At 37.6% G+C, this 23,966-nt stretch overlaps 2 protein-coding genes across 6 annotated transcripts in view; both read left to right on the forward strand.

Moving 5' to 3' along the window:
- Positions 1–1,319: 1,319 nt before the first annotated feature.
- Positions 1,320–3,238, forward strand: LOC113074392 (60S ribosomal protein L38). Its single transcript, XM_026247221.1, has 5 exons — positions 1,320–1,408; positions 1,591–1,616; positions 1,966–2,026; positions 2,445–2,567; positions 3,163–3,238. Exons 2-5 carry the CDS (start codon positions 1,614–1,616, stop codon positions 3,186–3,188), a joined length of 213 nt encoding a protein of 70 aa, XP_026103006.1. The 5' UTR covers positions 1,320–1,408; positions 1,591–1,613; the 3' UTR covers positions 3,189–3,238.
- Positions 3,239–8,120: 4,882 nt separating this feature from the next.
- LOC113074393 (protein tweety homolog 2-like) overlaps positions 8,121–23,966 on the forward strand; it is a 45,558-nt gene continuing 29,712 nt past the window's right edge. Inside the window, exon 1 of one of the 5 annotated variants that reach the window (XM_026247222.1) lies at positions 8,121–8,545. In XM_026247222.1, the coding sequence (XP_026103007.1) occupies positions 8,417–8,545 (129 nt within the window). In that variant the 5' untranslated portion in view covers positions 8,121–8,416. The remainder of the gene's footprint in view (positions 8,546–23,966) is intronic. The other 4 variants (XM_026247223.1, XM_026247226.1, XM_026247224.1 and 1 more) reach the window with 4 other exon arrangements.

Genomic DNA, 23,966 nt, shown 5'->3' on the forward strand with positions numbered 1-23,966 from the left:
AAAGATTGATAGATTTGCTCCTCATCATCAATCTGAAATGTGCTTTTTTTAGATTTTTATTTTTATTGCACAACGTGCACCAAACCCACCTTCGTTAACTGAGGTTGGACAGGCTTTAATAAATTCCCTGAATGGAAGCAGCAAATACACCGAGCCAAAAGAAGCTAATCAGCATTCTGCTCAGTGGAGGGCAGCGAGCTGTGAGATCTGCCCTATGCCTTCTACGTGGGCCGAAACACATATGAGCCAATGGGACAGTAATTAGAGTGAGGAGGGCAGCGGTGGTGTCTACCTTTATTAATTAAGTGCTGAGAAGCTGCAGATGCCACTCAAGAATCCAGCAGATGAGTTGAAATACACTCAAGAGCCAGATGTGTGAATTATTGATGTGCACGTGCATGCATGCCTAAAGGTCTAAAGAACCTAACTATCTCAAAGATTCTGCTATAAACATCAAGTATACAAGCCTATAGCTATAATGAATGCCCTTTTCATGAATGAATCACTCTTTTCAATCAGTTCTTTTCACAAGGATGGTCAAGTGGTTTAAATATAGGCCTCTCTCTTTCTCATTTGATTGGTTGATTGATTGACTGATCGTTTGTGCAATCAGTGCCTTGCATCATATAAAATGTGTCACCTCTGTACTAGACATAAAATGTTTTATTTTTATTTTTTTTTCTCGTTTGTTTGTTTATTCAATATAATGATTTGTGGTTATATTTTACAAATAGAGATAAGTTATTGGTGATAATGGTAAGTAATAATTTTCGTTCTAAAGTTTTATTCAATTTTAGTCATCTTTTGTAAGTCACCTTTTTGTTTGTCAAATGTTATGAAGATAATGAAATGTGGAAATAAAAACAGCAATAAATCCAAAATATCACTTTAAATGGACAAAATTATTAACATAAACCTAAATAGCCTACAGGTGAATAAATTCCATGTATCTTTTGTTCTTTGAAACCACAATAATGGAGAAGACTGCTGACTTGGCAATGGTCCAGAAGACGATCACTGACACCCTCCACAAAGAAGTCACAGAAGGTCTTTACTGAAAGGGGTGGCTGTTCACAGAGTGCTGTATCAAAGAACATCCCTACAGGGAGCTTGCATTTCAGAGATCTCTCCATGTCCCCTTCAGCACTTTTTCAATATATGATCCTATATATATATATATATAATATTTATATATATATTTTTTTTTTTTAGATACACCGTACATCTATTTCATAAAGTCTCCAGATTTAATTTAAGCAAATGCATGATATATTCATGCTGCACCAGTAGACGTCACTGTGAGTTTTGACGTTTTAGACCAGAGAGTCCCTCTTGAGCCACCGTAGCCGGTCCATATCAGGCCTTCACGCGGAAGTCCCGCCCTTTTCCCCCCTCGCTCGCGGGACGTGTAAGTGTTAGCATTTTAGCTCTATCAAACGAATCCATGTAAATCTGCATCGATCCATCAATAGTCATATTTCAGACATGTGCGATGTGAAAGAACAAGTATAAATGTATCATTAAACTAAATATTTGCCGGAAGCTGTGTAGAATAGTGTTGTAATAAAGTCTTGTTTTTCTGCATTGCAGGGTCGAGTCGCACCTCAAACAAAATGGTGAGTTTGTTTATATCTTGCATTGGCGTCGTGTTTTTATTTTTTATTAAATGGTAAAATATAGAGTGTTTCGGTATTAGTGACATTTGTTCAATGTTAAAATAAAATCGAATTTGAAGTAAAATCCCTGGATAACCGAAGGTGGCTAATGGTGGTGATATGGAGGAGTGTCACGCTGATGGACAACCTAGAAATGTTCGAGAACTTATACGAGTAACTTAATAAAGTAGTGAATCCGTCTCAATTTAAACGCATTAAAAGTTTGTCTGATAATTCTAGAGAAGCCATTAAGATATCGAGTGAACTAACGTGTTAAGTACTAACGTGTAAATGTTGTTCATCTTCACAGCCACGCAAAATTGAAGAAATCAAAGATTTCCTGCTTACAGCAAGGAGGAAGGATGCCAAGTGTAAGTTTAATTTTTAATAAACCAGTTATGATACATTTGAGATTTTCCTTTTTTGTGTTTTTTTTGTAGTGCTGTAAGTTGTTTTTATTATTATTGTGACAGTTAGTTTGGTCTTACTGTATGGGTTATTGTGATGCTGTTTGGTGCATCTTTGAAGTATTCACTTTGCTGAAGTTAATGTTAGTGCATCTTAGTCGTGGAGGACTGAACAATGGTTCAGAGACTAGAAATGAGCTGATGTTACCTGTTCTAGATGTCCAACATGTTTAGTACTGTGGTGTCGCAAGACCAGGTTTGAGAAGAACTGGCGTAATGTTGAATAGATTTTGGTTTGATGGGACAACAGCTTTAAGAGATTGTTTTAGTTTTTTGTGACATTTGCTAAATTCATCTCTAAATTCATGTTGTGTTCCAACAGCTGTCAAAATCAAGAAGAACAAGGATAATGTGAAGTTCAAGGTCCGCTGCAGCAGATACCTGTACACATTAGTCATCACAGACAAAGAGAAGGCTGAGAAGCTCAAGCAGTCCCTGCCACCAGGTGAGTCTTCAGAAACCACATCACAGTGCTGGGATTATAATACCGTAGAAGTAATGATGCTAATATCAAGATCCCATCAATCAAGAGAGAACCAAATCCTTTAAGTTGTTACGTTTTTGCAGCATAATGCTTGTGCAGTAATTTGATCGACCTTAAGGATTTGTGCTAAATGTTTGGTTGTAGAAATGATTTGGCTTAAAATTAATGATTGTTTAAAGAGTAAACCTACAAACAAAAGGCCTGCAAAAGTAAAGCTTTTTTTTTTTTTTTTTGTGTTGTGTTATCGTTTAGCTCTGAAATATTGTCGATGTGAAAAACTTTGAGATCTTTAAAGTGCTTACAACTGACAGGAAAGTCATGGAAATGCTGTGATCAGGTTTTTGAGCAGTATGCAAGATGTCCAAACACTTTGGGCCTGTTCTGTGCCCTCTGTGCATTTACACGCTTGCTAGAGCAATGAGGGACCAAGTGCTGGGTTTCGCTTCACTCAGAGACTTCAGTTCCACCGGTCCACTAACACTTACAGCTGTGTCAGTTCTGGACTCTGTCCCTTCAAGGATTGCTGTAAATATGACCCATCTTTCTCTTGTTTCAGGTCTGGCTGTGAAGGAGCTCAAGTAGATGTCTCCATTGTACAAAATGTTGTAATAAAATTGGGAAAATTAAGAATACTGCTTTGTTTCTATGCTTTTCACACTTCAGGACCTGCTTGAAAACCAAGATTTATGCTACTTCTGAAAGCTGAATAAGCTTTCCATTGATGTGTGTCTTAGGACAGGACAATATTTGGCTGATACATAACTATATATATATATATATACACAGTCTTGTTCAAAATAATAGCAGTACAATGTGACTAACCAGAATAATCAAGGTTTTTCGTATATTTTTTTTATTGCTACGTGGAAAACAAGTTACCAGTAGGTTCAGTAGATTCTCAGAAAACAAATGAGACCCAGCATTCATGAAATGCACGCTCTTAAGGCTGTGCAATTGGGCAATTCGTTGAATTAGTTGAAAGGGGTGTGTTCAAAAAAATAGCAGTGTGGCATTCAATCACTGAGGTCATCAATTTTGTGAAGAAACAGGTGTGAATCAGGTGGCCCCTATTTAAGGATGAAGCCAACACTTGTTGAACATGCATTTGAAAGCTGAGGAAAATGGGTCGTTCAAGACATTGTTCAGAAGAACAGCGTACTTTGATTAAAAAGTTGATTAGAGAGGGGAAAACCTATAAAGAGGTGCAAAAAATGATAGGCTGTTCAGCTAAAATGATCTCCAATGTCTTAAAATGGAGAGCAAAACCAGAGAGACGTGGAAGAAAACGGAAGACAACCATCAAAATGGATAGAAGAATAACCAGAATGGCAAAGGCTCAGCCAATGATCACCTCCAGGATGATCAAAGACCGTCTGGAGTTACCTGTAAGTACTGTGACAGTTAGAAGACGTCTGTGTGAAGCTAATCTATTTTCAAGAATCCCCCGCAAAGTCCCTCTGTTAAAAAAAAAGGCATGTGCAGAAGAGGTTACAATTTGCCAAAGAACACATCAACTGGCATAAAGAGAAATGGAGGAACATTTTGTGGACTGATGAGAGTAAAATTTTTCTTTTTGGGTCCAAGGGCCACAGGCAGTTTGTGAGACGACCCCCAAACTCTGAATTCAAGCCACAGTACACAGTGAAGACAGTGAAGCATGGAGGTGCAAGCATCATGATATGGGCATGTTTCTCCTACTATGGTGTTGGGCCTATTTATCGCATACCAGGGATCATGGATCAGTTTGCATATGTTAAAATACTTGAAGAGGTCATGTTGCCCTATGCTGAAGAGGACATGCCCTTGAAATGGTTGTTTCAACAAGACAGTGACCCAAAACACACTAGTAAACGGGCAAAGTCTTGGTTCCAAACCAACAAAATTAATGTTATGGAGTGGCCAGCCCAATCTCCAGACCTTAATCCAATTGAGAACTTGTGGGGTGATATCAAAAATGCTGTTTTTGAAGCAAAACCAAGAAATGTGAATGAATTGTGGAATGTTGTTAAAGAATCATGGAGTGGAATAACAGCTGAGAGGTGCCACAAGTTGGTTGACTCCATGCCACACAGATGTCAAGCAGTTTTAAAAAACTGTGGTCATACAACTAAATATTAGTTTAGTGATTCACAGGATTGATGTTTGTACAAAATAGTTTTGAGTTTGTACAGTCAAAGGTAGACACTGCTATTTTTTTGAACACACCCCTTTCAACTAATTGTCCAATTGCACAGCCTTAAGAGTGTGCATATCATGAATGCTGGGTCTTGTTTGTTTTCTGACAATCTACTGAACCTACTGGTAACTTGTTTGCCACGTAGCAATAAAAAATATACTAAAAACCTTGATTATTCTGGTTAGTCACATTGTACTGCTATTATTTTGAACAAGACTGTATATATATATATATATATATATATATATGAAAATCTGCAATCTTAGCTTGCTAAACTATCAAAATACTGAAAAAACTGCATTTAAAGTTGTCTATTGTTTGTACATTTTTGGTAGAAAAGCACAATATATACATTTTGGGCATAAAAGAAAAGTCTATAATTTTTATCCATGCAATGTATGGTTGGTTACAGTCTTGTTCAAAATAATAGCAGTACAATGTGACTAACCAGAATAATCAAGGTTTTTAGTATATTTTTTATTGCTACGTGGCAAACAAGTTACCAGTAGGTTCAGTAGATTGTCAGAAAACAAACAAGACCCAGCATTCATGATATGCACGCTCTTAAGGCTGTGCAATTGGGCAATTAGTTGAAAGGGGTGTGTTCAAAAAAATAGCAGTGTCTACCTTTGACTGTACAAACTCAAAACTATTTTGTACAAACATTTTTTTTTTCTGGGATTTAGCAATCCTGTGAATCACTAAACTAATATTTAGTTGTATGACCACAGTTTTTTAAAACTGCTTGACATCTGTGTGGCATGGAGTCAACCAACTTGTGGCACCTCTCAGCTGTTATTCCACTCCATGATTCTTTAACAACATTCCACAATTCATTCACATTTCTTGGTTTTGCTTCAGAAACAGCATTTTTGATATCACCCCACAAGTTCTCAATTGGATTAAGGTCTGGAGATTGGGCTGGCCACTCCATAACATTAATTTTGTTGGTTTGGAACCAAGACTTTGCCCGTTTACTAGTGTGTTTTGGGTCATTGTCTTGTTGAAACAACCATTTCAAGGGCATGTCCTCTTCAGCATAGGGCAACATGACCTCTTCAAGTATTTTAACATATGCAAACTGATCCATGATCCCTGGTATGCGATAAATAGGCCCAACACCATAGTAGGAGAAACATGCCCATATCATGATGCTTGCACCTCCATGCTTCACTGTCTTCACTGTGTACTGTGGCTTGAATTCAGAGTTTGGGGGTCGTCTCACAAACTGCCTGTGGCCCTTGGACCCAAAAAGAAAAATTTTACTCTCATCAGTCCACAAAATGTTCCTCCATTTCTCTTTAGGCCAGTTGATGTGTTCTTTGGCAAATTGTAACCTCTTCTGCACATGCCTTTTTTTTTAACAGAGGGACTTTGCGGGGGATTCTTGAAAATAGATTAGCTTCACACAGACGTCTTCTAACTGTCACAGTACTTACAGGTAACTCCAGACGGTCTTTGATCATCCTGGAGGTGATCATTGGCTGAGCCTTTGCCATTCTGGTTATTCTTCTATCCATTTTGATGGTTGTCTTCCGTTTTCTTCCACGTCTCTCTGGTTTTGCTCTCCATTTTAAGGCATTGGAGATCATTTTAGCTGAACAGCCTATCATTTTTTGCACCTCTTTATAGGTTTTCCCCTCTCTAATCAACTTTTTAATCAAAGTACGCTGTTCTTCTGAACAATGTCTTGAACGACCCATTTTCCTCAGCTTTCAAATGCATGTTCAACAAGTGTTGGCTTCATCCTTAAATAGGGGCCACCTGATTCACACCTGTTTCTTCACAAAATTGATGACCTCGGTGATTGAATGCCACACTGCTATTTTTTTGAACACACCCCTTTCAACTAATTCAACTAATTGCCCAATTGCACAGCCTTAAGAGCGTGCATATCATGAATGCTGGGTCTCATTTGTTTTCTGACAATCTACTGAACCTACTGGTAACTTGTTTGCCACGTAGCAATAAAAAATATACTAAAACCTTGATTATTCTGGTTAGTCACATTGTACTGCTATTATTTTGAACAAGACTGTATTTCTACAAATATACCCGTGCTACTTATGACTGGTTTTGTGGTCCAGGATCACACCTTTACTACAGCTTTTGTTTCTTGAGAACTGAAGAATAGAGTAATGGCTGCTGAAAATTCACTTGTCATCACTTGAATGTTACATTTTTATATACTGACATAGAAAATGTTTATTTTAAACCATAATATTTCACAATATATTTTTAAGTAAATGCAGACTTGGTGAGAATAAGACTCGTTCCAACAACATTAGTCTTACTGACCCAAAGTTTTTTTTTTATTATTCTAGGGACATTTTTACTCCCCTCAGACCTTGTTTTTAGGCTAAAAGGATTGTTCGTTTAAGACCTTTAATGAATTATCGAAACATTTGTTTTGTATTCTACCAAATGAGATCTACCTATTGCAGATTTACTGTAGTTTAATTTGTTTCGAAAGATCATTGCATTTATGTACTAGTTTGTTAGCTGGTATTTGATATAAAGCCAATATAAACATTTACTAAATATAGATGTAATATAGCTGACACATTTTCTCAGGTAGTCTTAATGTCTATCTTGGAATTTTTTTTATTTTTTTTTTGGTGGTCATTTCACTTTGTGATTTTAAACCTTTTCAAACAATGTTAAGAAACTGAAAATTAGGGGGGAAAAATACTGACATTTAGCAGTGATTGGCAAGGTCATGAAACTACTAGTTGTTTATTAAGAGGATGCAATGCTGACATTTCACCAAATATACAGTTTTCTGTGCAAAAACATGACAAAAAGATTTATTTTACATTTTATCAACATCTAAGAACCTAAGCAACATTGTGTGTTCTTAAATAATTCACATCTAAAATAACCTCCCAATGAAAATTAATGGAGCACTAGCGTTTGTCTTTATTTTTGTAATTGTGAGACAAATTGTTTAATTTGTTATTAAAAGTTGTTATACGCTTTTTATTGCGGAACATTTTTATAAATCATAAGGGTCAGTGATCATGAAGGCACTGTTTATGTGAAATGTCCTTTATTTGTCATTATTAATTTTGTATCAGAGTTGCCCGATAGATGGCAGCATTGCGTTATGTATTTTTAAATAACTTTCTAAATTCAGCATTTATCTAATTTTAAGAATATTTTATTCTGACAAAGAGTTTAACGCTAATATCCAAAAGCAATAATATATAGTGTTTCCAAACTTTGCTGAATCTCGTTATCAACACAATTAGGCCACCATAAAAAAAAGAAACTGCCTCCATCCTCATCCTCCTATTCAAGCGCGACCCCGAGTCCCAATCGTGCGCTCAGTCAAGCTCGCTCCCGAGTTCCTCAGAGCGCAAAACACGCACAGGAATGGCTGCTGCACGAGACCGGGATTTAATGTAATAATTCAACATTTCCCGCTAATTATCGATTTGGGGGGAGTATTCAGAGATATTTTTATGTCTCCTTCAGCACTTTTGTTTGAGTACTCCGTCTCTCTGATGTCTAAATCCATGGCTTTTGTTTGAGAAGACAACGGAGAGGAACCGGGAAAGAAACACCCAAGTAACGTTAGTCCGACTGTCTCTATCTGGGAAAGTGATTTCTTCGTCTCGTGGACTGCTGAAGGATGTCGTCTGCAAGTGTTGATTATATCCCTCCTTGGTGGACTTACTGGCTTCATCAGTTTCCTCATGTGAATCTAAGGTTTCAGCCGTTGGATCACACGTTTAAACCGCAAGATGAAAACTACCAGCAGGTCAGAGCTCCTGTTTTTTGCGGTCATACAAAGGTTCATGGTTCAAACACAGTCGTGATGGGCTTTATGTACTGCCACTGTCACTCCTGGTTTTAGGGGTTATTTTCTTTCTTTTTTTCTCTCTCTGGACTCCAGGTCGTAGTTCAAAAATATAGTCGATAACATGTTTCAGAAGTCCCCAGTGATAGTGTTTTCATTATGTTTGGCGTCTAGTGATCACTTAAAAAACATTAATGCAAGGTACATTTTATTCACACGTTAAGACACAGTCTAGTCACTATACTTTAATATGTTAATATATATATATATATATATATATATATATATATATATATATATATATATATATATATATATATATATATATATATATATATCTCATTACATAGTGTTTCAGTTTGAGTATAAAGTACTACACACACACTACGTACTACGTTATATACTGCATAACAGTATACTTTGTGTTTCAACAGAGCTTCAATAAGCTGTTTTGTTTTGATCAGATGAACATATAAAATAATCTAAAGGGAATTTAAGTGATTAATATTGGAATTACTTGGATTATTTTTGTATAATAATTTGTTGTCTCTGAAAGCCCAACCATAAAGACTGTAAAAGTGACTCTTCTCATAACATGATACCAGTGTTATTTCAGAATCAGAATCAGAATGAGCTTTATTGCCAGGTATGTTTACACATACGAGGAATTTGTTTTCGTGACAGAAGCTCCGCAGTACAACAGAATGACAGCGACAGAACATAAAACACATAATAAAAGAATAAAAAATACAAATATGTAGACAGTGAATGACAATATACAAATGACAATTGTAGGCAGGTATATTACAAAATGAAGTTATGTATGTACATATATATTGTGTGCAAAATTTAAGTGTATACTAAGTATGTGTGTTAGATAAATAAAGTGTGTGCGTATATAAATATAAAGTGTAGTGTGTTTGCCATTATTGTCAGCTGTTCATAAGATGAATTGCCTGAGGGAAGAAACTGGTCCTGTGTCTGGTCGTTCTAGTGCTCAGTGCTCTGTAGCGTCGACCAGATGGCAACAGTTCAAAGAGGGAGTGTGCTGGATGTAAGGGGTCCAGAGTGATTTTGACAGCCCTTTTTCTCACTCTGGATAAGTACAGTTCTTGAATAGATGGGAGAGTTGAACCGATGATTCGCTCAGCAGTCCGGACTACTCTCTGTAGTCTTCTGAGGTCAGATTTAGAAGCTGAGCTGAACCAGACAGTTACTGAAGTGCAGAGGATGGATTCAATGATGGTGGAGTAGAACTGTTTCAGCAGCTCCTGTGGCAGGTTAAACTTCCTCAGCTGGCGGAGAAAGTACAACCTCTGCTGGGCCTTTTTTACGATGGAGTCAATGTGAATGTCCCACTTCAGGTCCTGAGAGATAGTGGTGCCCAGGAACCTGAATGACTCCACTGCAGTCACAGGGCTGTTCATGATGGTGAGTGGGGGGAGTGCAGGGGGGTTTCTCCTGAAGTCCACGATCATCTCCACTGTTTTGAGCGTGTTAAGCTCCAGGTTGTTGAGACTGCACCAGACAGCCAGCTCTTTTACCTCCTGTCTGTAAGCAGACTCGTCACCGTCCTGAATGAGGCCGATGAGTGTGGTGTCATCTGCAAACTTCAATCGTTGGTGTACAGGGAGAAGAGCAGTGGGGAGGGGGGGGGGGTCAATATGATTTCAGTATCACGAGCTGCTGATGTAGTTTTTATTCATATTTATTAGTTTTTTTTCTTCTTGTGTTTTCAAATTTTGATTTTCAAGAATTTTGTTTACTTTTTGTAAATGTTACTAGTTTTTGTTTTTATTTATTTCAATTTAAGTTTCAATTTGATTACCACAAGTTAAACTGACAGAGCTTAAGTATTTTAATATTTAATTTAAGTTAACCTTTATTTTATTTCAGGTAGCACTTGTTTTAATAACCCTGCTTCAAACTCTTTGCTTTAACTGTCATAAAGGGAATCGTGTGCATGTTAACAGTTCAGATATGCTTTGTTCTCTGTATTTCCAGTCTTGCTTTTTGTGAGAGACTTCAATTCCCTTTAAATGGCATAGACTTTTAACACTAAGAAGCATTGTTATTGTCCTGTATTACAGTCCCTTTCTGAAAAGTGCATGTTTGCTTTCTGGATCAATATGATTAAAACCTCAGTATTAACTATCTGCTGGGTTTTAGAAGCTCTAATAGCTGGCATGTATTAAATAAATTGTTTCTTTGCAGTCATTGAAAATCACATCTCACAGCAGAGCCATATCTCCTTTTGAACCAGACTGAGTTGCTAAAACGCCTATGAACACCTATTGCTTGAATCTGTGCTGCACCTGTCTTTGTGAGGGCGATGGGGTTTTTCCGCTGACCTGTATCAACATCATGTTTAAGGCAGATGGTGTAAATGAAGTCAGATCTAGACCAGATGCTGTGGTGTGAGATCAGGCGCTGTCTCAGAATCAACATTGGGGCGTTTTCACAGGGCCTGAGGGATCCTCCTTCATAACCCATTTTCCCCCTGTTTGTGAATCTAAATGCTATGTTCTCGCTGATGCTGCGTTTTGAATCTTAATGTAGCTTTTCAGCAGAACAGGAAACTGGTGGGATATCTTTCCTTTGTGGGGTTTTAGGTTTGGTCTTGGAGATTGTGCATATGAAACTGGGAGATTGTTGTTGTGCTTTATATCTAATTGCTGACATTTGTTATGAACGCCAGGCTGATGATGTGTGCTCTATAGAGATCCATTGTGTTCATTACAGCAGTTTAGCCGACACTTAATGTTCCAAAATTATTAGGAGAAAAAGATCAGTTTGGATCCATTTCTAGTTCTTAATTTCATCCTTTGGATGTTTCCTAGTCCCAATGAATTTACTAAATAACAGAGATTATTAAATTTGCTCAGTATGCCAAAAATATAATTAATTAATACAATATATCATCCAAAACCTATACGTTTAATACAGTGTAAAATATTTTTTTATTATTATTATTTTATTTGACACTGTCCCAAGTGTGAATTCTTGTACTCTATGCTTAGATCTAGATTCCCCAGTGAGTAGGCCCAGATGGACTCTGCAGACTCTTTTTGTGCATCTTCTGTACTGATTTTGGGAGAAAATCTGTGGAATAAATTGAAACATGGTCCAATATTATAAAACACAGCTTTCTTTGTGGGATTTTGCGGATGCAGATCCCTTCTGGGCCTGTCAGTTTGGACAGCAAATCAGCAACTAAGTAGACGGCAGATCCAGAAAGGGGCCAAATTGGGCCAATCATCTAGTTATGCCTGGGTGGATATGTGTTTGTGAGTTAGATCGGTCAAAGGTCATCTGTCCATATGATTCACTTATTTCCTGTGGGGATGAATTGCTAACAGCTGTTTTTATTTTCTTCCCATTCCTGACATAGGATGCATCTGGTTGGTTCACACCATAAAAAGCTGTGTGTCCAGCAATTTATTTAAAGACAGCTGCAGATATTTACTTGCTGTTTTTGTGGTTAAAGTTATTGTGATGTACAAGTGATGTGCCAACATTTGAATAAAAACGAATTTGTTACATTTTCTTAAGTGCTAGGGTATTCCGTGTTGCTGATGGGTGTTTAATTTTTTTGTATTATTCTTTTTTACTGACCCATGTCAAAAGAGTTCACGTTATAGTCATTCGACCTCAGAAGACGTCTCCTCATTGAACCGCTTGATTTGAGGTATTATTAATGTCTGTAAACTGTGCAAGATGAGTTAATTGCTTGTTTAATACTTAAGGGTCAAGTTCAAATCACTGAGCATAAGCAATACTAATGGTAATGGTTGCCTTAGCAAACACCACTGAAAATGATGAGAGAGAAGGGTATTTTCAGAGGCAGATAGCTTCACTGAATCATACTGAAATTCTGTGTCATCTGACTCATCTGACCCTCAGGAGGATAGATGCTCTATTTAAAGGTGCTGTATGTAAGATTTTGACTCCACTAAAGCATAAAAATACCATAATATGTTTGCCAATATTTAAGAAACATGCTAAGTTAACTTAGATATTTATCTGAAAAACAATGCTACAGTCAGTTATTCTCCTTTGAAAATGTGCGTTCCGGGTCGGAATGTCAGTATTTGTTTTGTATATCGGCACCCCGGGTTGCCAGTCGGCGGAAAACGGTGTATATAATTGTGTTCATTGTCAAGTGTGCCGTGTGTGGCAATTAAAAATTTATTGTTTGTGTCGTCAATCTGGAAACCTGCGTGTGAGTCAAGTCTGAGGAGGAGGGGCTGGGTGAAACTCAAAACACAAAAAAATGCCTTGCACTCTGTTTTTGTCTGCATATATGCAAATTCATTCAGTAGGAGCTTGTAGAGCGGGTGAGAGAGGTTTCACCGGTAACGGCTGTAATCAAATAAGCGCTGAGCCTGTGCTCACCAATGCTGCCCAGGCATTACAGGCAATATGAAATAAATATGACTAGGGGTGTGACGGTTAGTATATAACAGTGAGACCAGCGGTTATAGTTGAACACCGTCATTAGAACTCTATAACCGCCAAAACCGTGTCATTAAAATATTTTTTACAAACATTTTTTATCAAAAATTATTTTCATCATAAGGATCATAAGATGCGCAATATATCGGAAGACATGGTTTTTACCACTTAATGAAGTTTTGTAACTCCTCAGATATGATAGTTACCGCTTCATTAAATTTTGCTTTGTAGAAAACCTTTCTTAGAAACGAATTTCGTTTTGAACAAATTTTATCTTAATTTCAATAAATGTTTCATCAACCAATTGCATGTATTTTAATAAATAAAAAGCAAATATAGCAGACAATGATAACCGTGACATGGAAGCCCCAGTGCGCCGCGTTCACTTGCACTGCACTGTGAACTACAGCGCATCTCATCATAAATGAAACTCAGCGTAGGCCTATGCCTCATACATTAGCATTAAATATGTTTGCTGCATCCTTTCTAGAACAGACAATGGCTCAATAGACCGCAAAACAGTCAGTCAGCTAATCCGCGCATGGCGGGAGGTTGCAGCTTTGAAATTTGCTCAAAATACTTTGGCGCGGATGATGAGTTTTGTGACAGATCTCCTAAATGGAGGTCTGAAATCTCTGCCCCTTTACCGATCAGAGCGCGCGCTGACACGGAGTTAACCCGCTATCTCCAAGATCAACCAATTGACTCTACGGCATATCCACTACCATGGTGGCGAGACAATTTTTTTTTTTTTTTATTTCCATTCCAAACTCCCATTTCCCATAATCTTTTGCTTAAGGCTAATAACCACCAGGTGTTCCCCATTACCACGCCCCTATATAAACGGTGTTTGGACTGTCTAATAGTGCCAAATCTTGTTTAGTTCTGTCTGGCATTTCCGAGCGGCTTCCTTGTGTTTGTTCCTTCCGTGTTTGACTTTGGGTTGTTTGTACTGACTGTGATTCTTTGCTGCCTGCTCTGACCTCTGCTTGTTTCTGTTTTCGAGTTTGGATATCCCTTGACATATCTGATAATAAACCACTGCATATGGATCCGAAAGTCTCTGACTCCATGTTACAGTACCGAAGTACCAGGTCTTTTGACAACATTAATTCCATGCAATTGCAATGTACTGCATGCAAAGAATGGGGGAAAAATTAGTTCTTTAGATTTCAAAGAGGATGCAGAAGCACCATTTAAAGTGCTTTTTTCATTCTGTTTGTGGTCTATAGTCTTCTATAGGCATACAATAACTTTGTGATGAACAAGTCATTGACTGATATCTTATCCAGTAAGCTGCTAACTAGAGTCTGTTTCATTGAGTCAGCTGATTTATGAGCCAATCACTCTCACAGCTGAACTGATTTGTATGAGTCATTGAAAAGATTTATTAAGGAGAGCAAATTTTGGGTTTCTATTTTTCTTCTTCTTTTTTTTCTTCTTATTTTATGATAGACATTGTACTTGTGTTGCGTTGAAGAAATTATATATATATACTGTCTCTTAGAAAAAAAAATGGAAATCTGCAAATATCAAATCACACTTACAAAAAATTGGAAATCAGAATCGGCCAAGAAAATTGCAGTCGGTGCATCTCTATTTATTACTTCAATATCAAATTGTCCCTTAGATTAAATGGATTATAGAGTAATGTGAAGTATGTAGAGACCATATTTTTCATTTTTCAATGTTACCAGTTTTAGCTTGTTCAGGGCATCACATTTGCACTTCTTCCTACAGTTCTGATGCTCGGCCAATATTTCTTGCCATGACTTTGGTGTCAAGCCTTTTTGCTTGCTGAAAGTCCTTATTTATTGTGTCCCTTAGGCTCTGTTTTATAACTTCAATCCTGAACCATGGCACTACATTTCAATTTTAGATGAAAGGTGAGAGAAAAAGCCCAGTCTTGATTTAGCAGCCGTCTCTTCCATAATTTTTCTGGCAGGTCTGGTTGTGTCAGCACCCTTTTAAGTATCCTCTTCAGCTGATTCTGGGTGGGTCAGGCTACTAGTATAAAACCCACAAAGATTTTCTTAGGGAGGAAAAAAAAATCCCCAAAAAGGATATGAAATCTGTTTGGTAAACCATTGACCTACTAAATCAGGCTGATCAGATATACCAGAGATCTACAGTTTGTTTTTGGGATGTTTAGGACAGAAATATTTAGACTATTTGACATGGTCGTAAATTAAAAGCTCATTGGCCTTTTGCAAGTAAGCAGTTAAGCTCATGTTTTAACATCTTGTTCGTAATATCGTAATGATGTCTCAGTGAATGGAATGGAAGTCTCAGTGAATAGTGTAATTGTACATAATGGAATGTATTGCATGTTCTCCAGTCCCGCTCATAGTCAATGAACTGTTGAATCAGTCTCTTATTGAGATGCATGGCTTAAGCATGGTTGTGTAATATTTAATTGTAAAGTTAAGTATTAAGTAATTAATTATACATGCATTGCATGGTCAGTTTTGTGATTCATCACTTCATGTCATTTTTGAAGGAGCCTTACTTTCACATCACTTTGTGATGGCAAAGATGATTTTTCAGTAGCCGTTACTCCAGTCTTCAACATTACACGATATGCTGATTTTATGCTCAAGAAACATTTCTTATATTATATTACTATATTATTATTGCTTGGTGGATGTAACCTGGAATGCTGCAGAGCCCTTATCATCTTTCTTGCTTCCTATCTGTCTTTCTTTTTTGTTTCTTTATTCACCCAGAACCCATGACCTGCTCCTCTCTGAGTTAATGATGTCCCAGCTGTGAGGTTGGGGAGGTTCACTCGAGCGCACTGTGTTGGAAAAGCCCCCCGAGGTTGACCCTGAACCCCTTACTCCCTTTCAAAAGCAATGTAGGAAAGACAAGGACAGAATCGAGTGAGGTTGACTGGTTCATTGAGGACATTCCTGTAAAACCCCAGTCATGCAGGCCCCACATGGCCCTGCCTCGATCCAACACTGGAATCTTCTCAAATATGCTGGTATATCTTTGCAGCTTTTCATTTTCTAATACCTTGGGGATTACCTGGAGATTACATTAGCATATGTTTGAATAATTTTTTTTTCATCAGCATTTAATGGAAGTTATAACACATTATGGTATCTTTCCCTCAGGCATATTACTTAATTTCTGCATGGAAAATATGTTATTCTGTACCTCACAGAGCGTAAAACTGAAAAATGGTAGACTTCTGATGAGGAGGTTGATTGTGTCATTCTTCAGCGGGTGTAGATCTCTAACAGCTCCCAGCAGATGGGCGTCAGTGCGCTCCACACAGCTGTTCTCCACCTGCTGGACCATCACATAGCTGTTTGGCACAGAACTTCCACAGAAAACCCATTCATCACTAAGCTTAACGAAATATGAATGAATCCCAGTTTGCATACTTCTGCCAAGTACAAAAGTTCATATTGCACTGGGGATGACATGCTATTGAGAGGTTTCATTCATATGGTATGAAATAACATCTTGAGGAACCGTCTTGGCAACCTCTAGTGCTGTCAGTAGCCCCTTTCAAACTGCAATTCTGGCAAATACATACAATACGTGTTTGCTTTCACACAGAAGGTGACTCGGCAATGTTCCTGCAATTTGCCGGTATGACGTGCAATGTGAAAGGGGAGCTGGGCCTGAGACTTTTTTTTTCTTTTTTTTTTTCTAACTAACCATGACAAGTGATGAGACATTTTGGTTTCTATTTCTGTAGAATTTGGTATCCTTGCCCACGGTGTAATCTCATTGGTCTAAAATCTGTATGTTGAGCATCAGACATGTTCTGAATCTGATTGGAAGTGATGTTGTCACATCTCTCAGCATTTGTGCTTTCAGTGTAGACAGACAGTTTACAAGTCACTGTGAACTTGTCAGCGTCTGCCTGCTTAGGATGTAGGGTGACAGTTTATTACGCGTAACTTTGAGTTTGTGTGGTAGATTCATATTTTGTAATTGTTTACACTACATTATTCTAGGGCTGTGCGATATGGACAAAAAAAAAAAAACGATCACGATTTTTTTATCAATTTTGCGATTTCGATTTTAATCACGATTTTGACACCCACAGGCATGCTTTACAGTCATAAATCCATTCAATATAAATTTGAAACATATTTCCAAAAGAAAACCAATTAGAGCTTTATCAAAAAGTTGTAACATGTCTCTCGAAAAGACTTAAGTCAAAATAATCACCAAGCAAAGATGTCAAACAAAATCTAGACATATGGCATAAATTATAATAAAAAAAAATAAAAATAAGGGTTATTTCAGGGTTCAGTTTCAGTTCAGGGTTATTTTTTTTATTATTTATTTATTTATTTTTGGCCATGCATTGGTCATAAAGCTCACTGTAGCGGTGCCTCAGGTGTTATATGTTTCGCCCAATATATTTATTGCCCAAGGTCCACACATACTCCGCCTGCAGTGCGTATACAATAAGTTACGAAAGCCCATTAAAATAATGCATGAGTGTGAAACTATCCGCTCGCATGCAGATTTCCTTTGCTCTGTTAACAAAACCAGACACGCATGCTCGGATCATAGACTGTGTAAGGCTCAGATACACTCTGCCTTACAATGTGTCTCCTCTCGCTCAACCTGTGTCCTGTGCACTCACAACTCTCTCTGTGCTCATGCACAAGATATTAAATCTTTTCGCACCTTTCTATTTATAACCTTTTATGTTTTCATCTTTTACCGCAAAGGCTACGCATCTCAGACAGCGTGTGTGAACCTGGAGTTAGGCATATGCCCAGTCTGCTCTGTTTTCGCGTTCCACTTAGGTGTGCTGCATCCTGATTGGTTCAGATAACATTCTGCGGGACGTTGGGGCTGCGGAAAATCGTGCCATAAAGCGATTTACAAATCGGCACACTCAAATTGTGATTTTTATTTAGATTTCGAATTAATCGCACAGCCCTACATTATTCCTATGATGGCAAAGCTAAATTACTCCAGTCTTCAGTGTGTCACATGATCCTTCAGAGAAAGGGTTAGGGTTAGAAAATCAACTGACATTTCTTATTATTGTTGAATTCAATGTTGATACAGAAAATTTGAAAGAGGTTTACTAACTCGGGGAGGAAATAAAATGAGAGTGTAAATTGGACTGTTGGGTCACAGAATATTGTTTTTATTAAAGTTTTAATTTAATGCTCACTTGCATTAATGCACACTTTTTTTTAAAAAAATCCACTGGAAATAGTACACAGTCTGGACTTTTTCACACACTATTTTCAACATGCTATGACTTGAGACACACAATATGCTAATATTTCATGTTATATAGGACACATAGTGGGAAATTGTGGTTCATTATACTGTATACTTGGAATGATCTTTTACACTAGATACAGTATACTGGTTTAATAAGTCACAGGGTTGTCCTAACATGTAGGGCTCCTCAGACAAGCAAACCACGTAAACTTTGAACAAGTATCATGTCAGAGCAGCTTAGTTTACATTCTTGCGTATATCTGCCTTCCTGGAATCTCAAGAAATTATAGACCGATTTCTCTAGAAACCTGACATGAGATGAGACATCTATTTCCGTCATGAGAAAATGTTCTTTCTTGGCTTGTTTAAATGTCCCAAGCTCAAGTATTTGAGTCTTAGATTTTTTTGCCTCTGTATAGAATTAGAGATCTTCCCTCAGGCTGCAAACGGTACTTGATTCTGCCCTGTTCCTCGAAGCTTAAAGGCTTTGTCTGTGGCACCTCATTCACGTCCAGTTTTACAGCCCGCTTATTCATGAGGACGGTGTGATTGGCGCTTGAAAAGGGTGTTTTATCCAGGCCGGTAGCCAGCTATGTTCTGGTTGAGCTGTATGTCAATGACCCCCAGGGAAATTCGGCCTGTGAATGTAGTGGACATACTATGCAAAAAAGCTGAATAACAACAGAGAGTAGTTTACTGAGTCACTGAACTGAAAGATTGTTAAAGGTATGTAAAGCGTTTTTACAGGAAAACAACTTCTTGTTCCTGATGACTGTCGTGGTTGATGACATGCCAAAATCATTTTGTAATCAGGTCCATATATCCATTTACAAAAATAAAAAGAAGCCAATAACATTTTTAATTTGACCTTTATAGCATTTAATAGACGATTTACACAAAAATATTAAGTAGCAGCACAACTGTTTTCTACACGATGAGAAACATAATAATAGAAACAAATCAGCATATTAGAATAATTTCTGAAGGATCACATATCACTGAAAACTGTAGTAATGATGCTAAAAATTCAGCTTAGCCATCACAGAAATGCATTAAATATTTAATTATACTTAAATAGTTATTTTAAATTGTTCTAATACTGCATAATATTGCAGTATTTTTTTTTTTTTTTTACCAAATACTGTAAGTGTAGCCTTTGTGCAACAACATTAAAAACTTAACAATCACAAACTTTTGAACGCTGTTGTTTATAATATGAATATACATGAATTTAATAATGTAATACTTTTCAGTGCTATTAATTTCAGGTTCTATAAAGTGTTAACTTTGTAAAATCATTATTTGTATGGGCAGGGTATGGATACATTAAGGGTCAGCTGCTATACAGTCTTGTGAGACTAGATGCTGAATGTGCTTACATTACGACACTGTCATCATTCTGAATGGATAAGCAATCTTTCAACACTCATTTCCTTAAGGCTTCAATTAAACCTTATTATGTCGAACAAGAGAGATGCTGAGCACTTCATTCCTGGAGAAAGACAGCAGTGTTTCTGACTGCGAGGCGGTGGGTGGCTGTGAGTAAGGATGTGCAGAAATTGTGTTCACATGGGCTGCGCTGTGTCCTTTGTTCTCTTTCATGGAGACTGCCGTGCCACTTTTTCCCCATAATCCTGTTTCAACCCTTTTTATCCCTCCCTTGTGCCTCTTTTCTTTCACACCATACTCTCCTCCCTTCTTCCTAGCTCCACTTTTGTGTTTCCCCACCTCTTTACTGTCCTATCTTCTTTCCCCAGCCGGCCTTGTCTCGCCTGTTTTTTTTATAGACGTCTCTCTATATGCTTGGATAAGATGGATGGACTGCAGAAATTGAATTGTGATGTGAAACAAAAAGCGGAAGAGACGGGGTGGTTGCTTTTTATCCACAGTGGAGCTGAAACAAACAACATTATGGAAGACCTGTCAGCAGCATTCCCCTTATATACATTCATAGTCTTTACAAGCAGAGAAAGGCATGCCGCCTTCTGAAGAACTCGACATGAAACAACAATCACAACCAATTTTGCATATAGAATGTAAAAACTAAATAAATAAATTGACAGTTGTAATTAAAACAGATTGGAGTATGTTTTACAAGAAAATACTATTATAGACTTACCTTCAGAATCTACCTTCAGAATCGAGATCTCATGACAGAACACAGACCGGCTAAATGATTGAGATCGCTAAACTCCAGCTTGTTTGTTTTTCAGATCATCTGCGTTGTCACTTCCGCAATGAGGAGCAAGCGTTTGCGTGCGCATGCATGCCAGATTGCTTAAATTAAACAAAACACCAGGAAGAAAATGCATCTATGTAACAGCGAAACTCTAATTTACGTGATTTTAACTCATGAGTTTTCACGTAGTAGTGAAGAGCAGTCCGCAATAACATGTTCTACCTTTTGGACATTTGGTGTGTTATTTTGGGAAAGTATGCTTGAATTTGAATTAAAATTTTACATCGTCGTCAAAATTATTCCAATATTATTGCTAATATTAGATATATCACCCAGCCCTACTGGAAATTAAGAGTTATTCAGGGTTTTGATAGAAAACATTGACATAACTTGTGAATTGTTTGCTGTAAGGATGATTATCGAGAAAGTAAATGTTTTCTAAATCATTATGTGTGTTTTTTTTTTTAAGAAATTACCTTTCTGTGGTCAAGGAATATCAATTGTTTCCCTAACACTTCTGCATCTTTTAGTACACATTTTAGTCAAATTTGCATACGGTTCTGTCATTCAACCTTCACTGGGCGCTGTTTTTTTTTAGACATTTGCAAGCTTAGTAAGTGGGATTCAACATTTTTGTTACTTGAATGAATACAACCTTGAACATGAAAAGGAAAGTTATATATAATGTATATAATTTACTAGGGATCAGCTCTTGAATATTGGCTAGAAATATCACAAACGGATGAAAGTTCCATGGAAATGCATTGGTGAAAAGGTGTGGGAACTCTGTGCTGTAGACATTTGTAAGCATTAGCGGTGGCTAATTGAAAAATAGATCTCTGTCTTGTTGTGACCCGTCTCTTTGAATGACAAGGGAATAGGTGGGTGGAAATAGCTTGGGGAAGAAAGGTAGGGGTGTGTAAATAATTCCTCTTTGCTTTAGTTCCATAGAGGTTAATGCAGCTGTTCCATTATTAAAGTGTCCCTGGTATTAATGCGCAACCTCTGTGTGTGCGTGTTATAATTTTTTGACTGTTATAATTACACACTCAGTTTTGCTGTGCCAGTGTGTATAGATAAGGCTGCAACATGGGTGTTGTTTATATAGTTTTGGAATGTATTCTGAAGCGATTTATTATATTCATAATTATGGCTCTGAATATTTATTGCTTGCTTTATCTTCCTTCCCTGTCAGTTTCTCTCTTGCACACACAAGCAATATTTTTCTCTTCCCTTACTATCCTTCTTGTTTACACCTCTCCATTTCTTTACCTGTAGATATTCTGTATGTGACAGGGGAGATGTGACATTATTTTGCTGTACTGTGTTAGATATATTGGCTTGGTTATTAGCAAAACTGCTATATGTTATTCAAACAAAGATAAAGTCAAGACCAGGTAATATGATATAGAATTTATCTTACACCAGCTGCCACTGATCTCTAGGCTTTTCTCTGTCAGATAGAACAAGTTTCTCATAGTTCACGAAGATCATGGGATTTAATCAGTGTAATTCCAGCCATTTACTCACACACAGCTTCATTAAAATAGTCTATGATAATTCCTCTTTTCACTTTGTCCCAGGACTTAACTACACGGGCAGCAAGTAGCTAGAGGTTGCCATGGTGATGCTTGTGCATGTGTGTTTGTGTGTGTGTGTGTGTGCGTGCGCGTGTGTGTGTGTGTGCGTGCGCGTGTGTGTGTGCGCGCGTGTGTGCGTGTGTGTGTGTGTGTGAGTATTTTTTCTGTCTCTGTCCAAAAGCATTAAACATAATGGCAGTCTTCCTCCCCTTGTTTCCACAACAACTGCTCCCCTTGCTGATTAGCAAATCCCCCCCCCCCCCCCCACACACACATATATATATATATATATATATATATATATATATATATATCCCTCAACAACACAACCTCTCAAATCGCCACTTCTTAGTTGGTAAACACTCGTTCCCTAATATGTCCCCCTCCCATAAGACCCCTCTGTGGCAGTCTGCGTACCTCCTCCCCCCATTTCCTCATCACAGTACCTTCATCAACCCCTGTTTGCCCTTCACAAAGGCCTGATGGGAATTCTCCATCCTCAAAGGTGGAGGAGGGGCTTAGACACAGACTCATCTTTTCCAGACAATGTGACTCAAATGAGACACTGTTCACTGTAGGTTTCATCATGCATTTCACTTAAAGGGGTCATATGATGTCTTTTCCTCGCTGTCTTTCGCTTTCAAATAGCTTGTAAAAGCTGTGTGCACATTTTGCTTTCACTTTCAAATAGCTGCAATTCGGCATTAAGCAATTGTTCGTTTTTAATTTGTTTGAATTTTTCTTTCTCGCTTTTAAATAGCTTAAAAGTGCCATGAGCATTTTACATTTGTTCGTTTTTAATGACAATTAGGCTGACAATTAGCTGAATATAACCTACTTGTTTAATTAGTGACACTTGGCCTGCATTTAAAAAAACAAAAAACAAAAAAAAAAACCTTTTATTCTAAAACCTTTATTTTTATATGGCAACATAATATTGCCCTCTACAATATTTCTATGAATAAATATCTGACCGAGATCATTACATCACTGTGTGCATAGTTAGTAAGTATGCTGACATCATCCATAGCAGCGAGGTCAACCCAGCCCTTACTCTTAAGACTTCTGTCTGTTACTCAGTTAAAGTTGGTCTCCGCAGCTTTGTGAATAGATTGTAAGAGAACTCTTTTGTCTTCTGGTTCTTTGATACATAAATGCAGCCACTGGAATTGTGGGTAGAGGGGTTGATTCATTAGTCTTAGAGTTATGGGAGTGAAGCAGATGTCTTAGGATGCCCGAGCACCCACAGAATGAGAGAAAATGTTGGATGTAACTGAGAGAGACAGAGATAACACAGGAAACAGGGATGGTGATGCAGCAAATATGGACTCTGGGCTGCTTGCTATAGCTGTCCTACTTTCTCTTCAGAGCCAAGAGCAGGATGGGATACGACATGGTGTGTGTGTGTATATGAGTGTGGCTTTGTTGAATAATTGTGCTGCCCCATCAGTTGTCATATTTATTCTCAGTCACTGCTTAAAGGCCGTTGATTCCTGTCTGGGTAAAGGTTTCCAGCACAGTTAATACCATTTTCAATGCCAAAAAATAGATATCATGCTCCCTTTACAACATTGTGTAGTAGGCAACCAAGCATTGGCAGAGTGTTGCCTTGTGCGCCCATTAAATACTCGGAGACTATAACAGTGTAATGCGTTGTCTGTTGTCAAAAAAAAAAAAAAAACCTTCTCAGGAGGTCGTGACTTCATTCTTCATTAACTACAAACTTGACTGGTCATGGAACTTTAACTTCAGTTGCCAGTCTCGCCAATTCTCGCCCCCCCCCCCCAGGGGTTTAATTTTGACTTTATAATTCTATTACCTTTTCTAAAAAAGCCATATTATGCATATTGATAATTTTGTAACTACACTTACAAGGTTAGTAAGGGTTTCTTGTACCATCTTGTCATTAAGTTCTCTATGACTTATGAATCTTTTATTATTAAAATGTCTGTTT

The sequence above is a fragment of the Carassius auratus genome, unplaced genomic scaffold (genome assembly GCF_003368295.1).
Source record: "Carassius auratus strain Wakin unplaced genomic scaffold, ASM336829v1 scaf_tig00014496, whole genome shotgun sequence".
NCBI lineage: Eukaryota > Metazoa > Chordata > Actinopteri > Cypriniformes > Cyprinidae > Carassius > Carassius auratus.

Bases quoted from the DNA above. Each gene is read 5' to 3' on its own strand.
- LOC113074392 (XM_026247221.1), top strand. The intron at 2,027-2,444 runs GTAAGTTTAATT...GTGTTCCAACAG, and splicing joins AAGGAGGAAGGATGCCAAGT to CTGTCAAAATCAAGAAGAAC. The intron at 2,568-3,162 runs GTGAGTCTTCAG...CTCTTGTTTCAG, and splicing joins CAAGCAGTCCCTGCCACCAG to GTCTGGCTGTGAAGGAGCTC.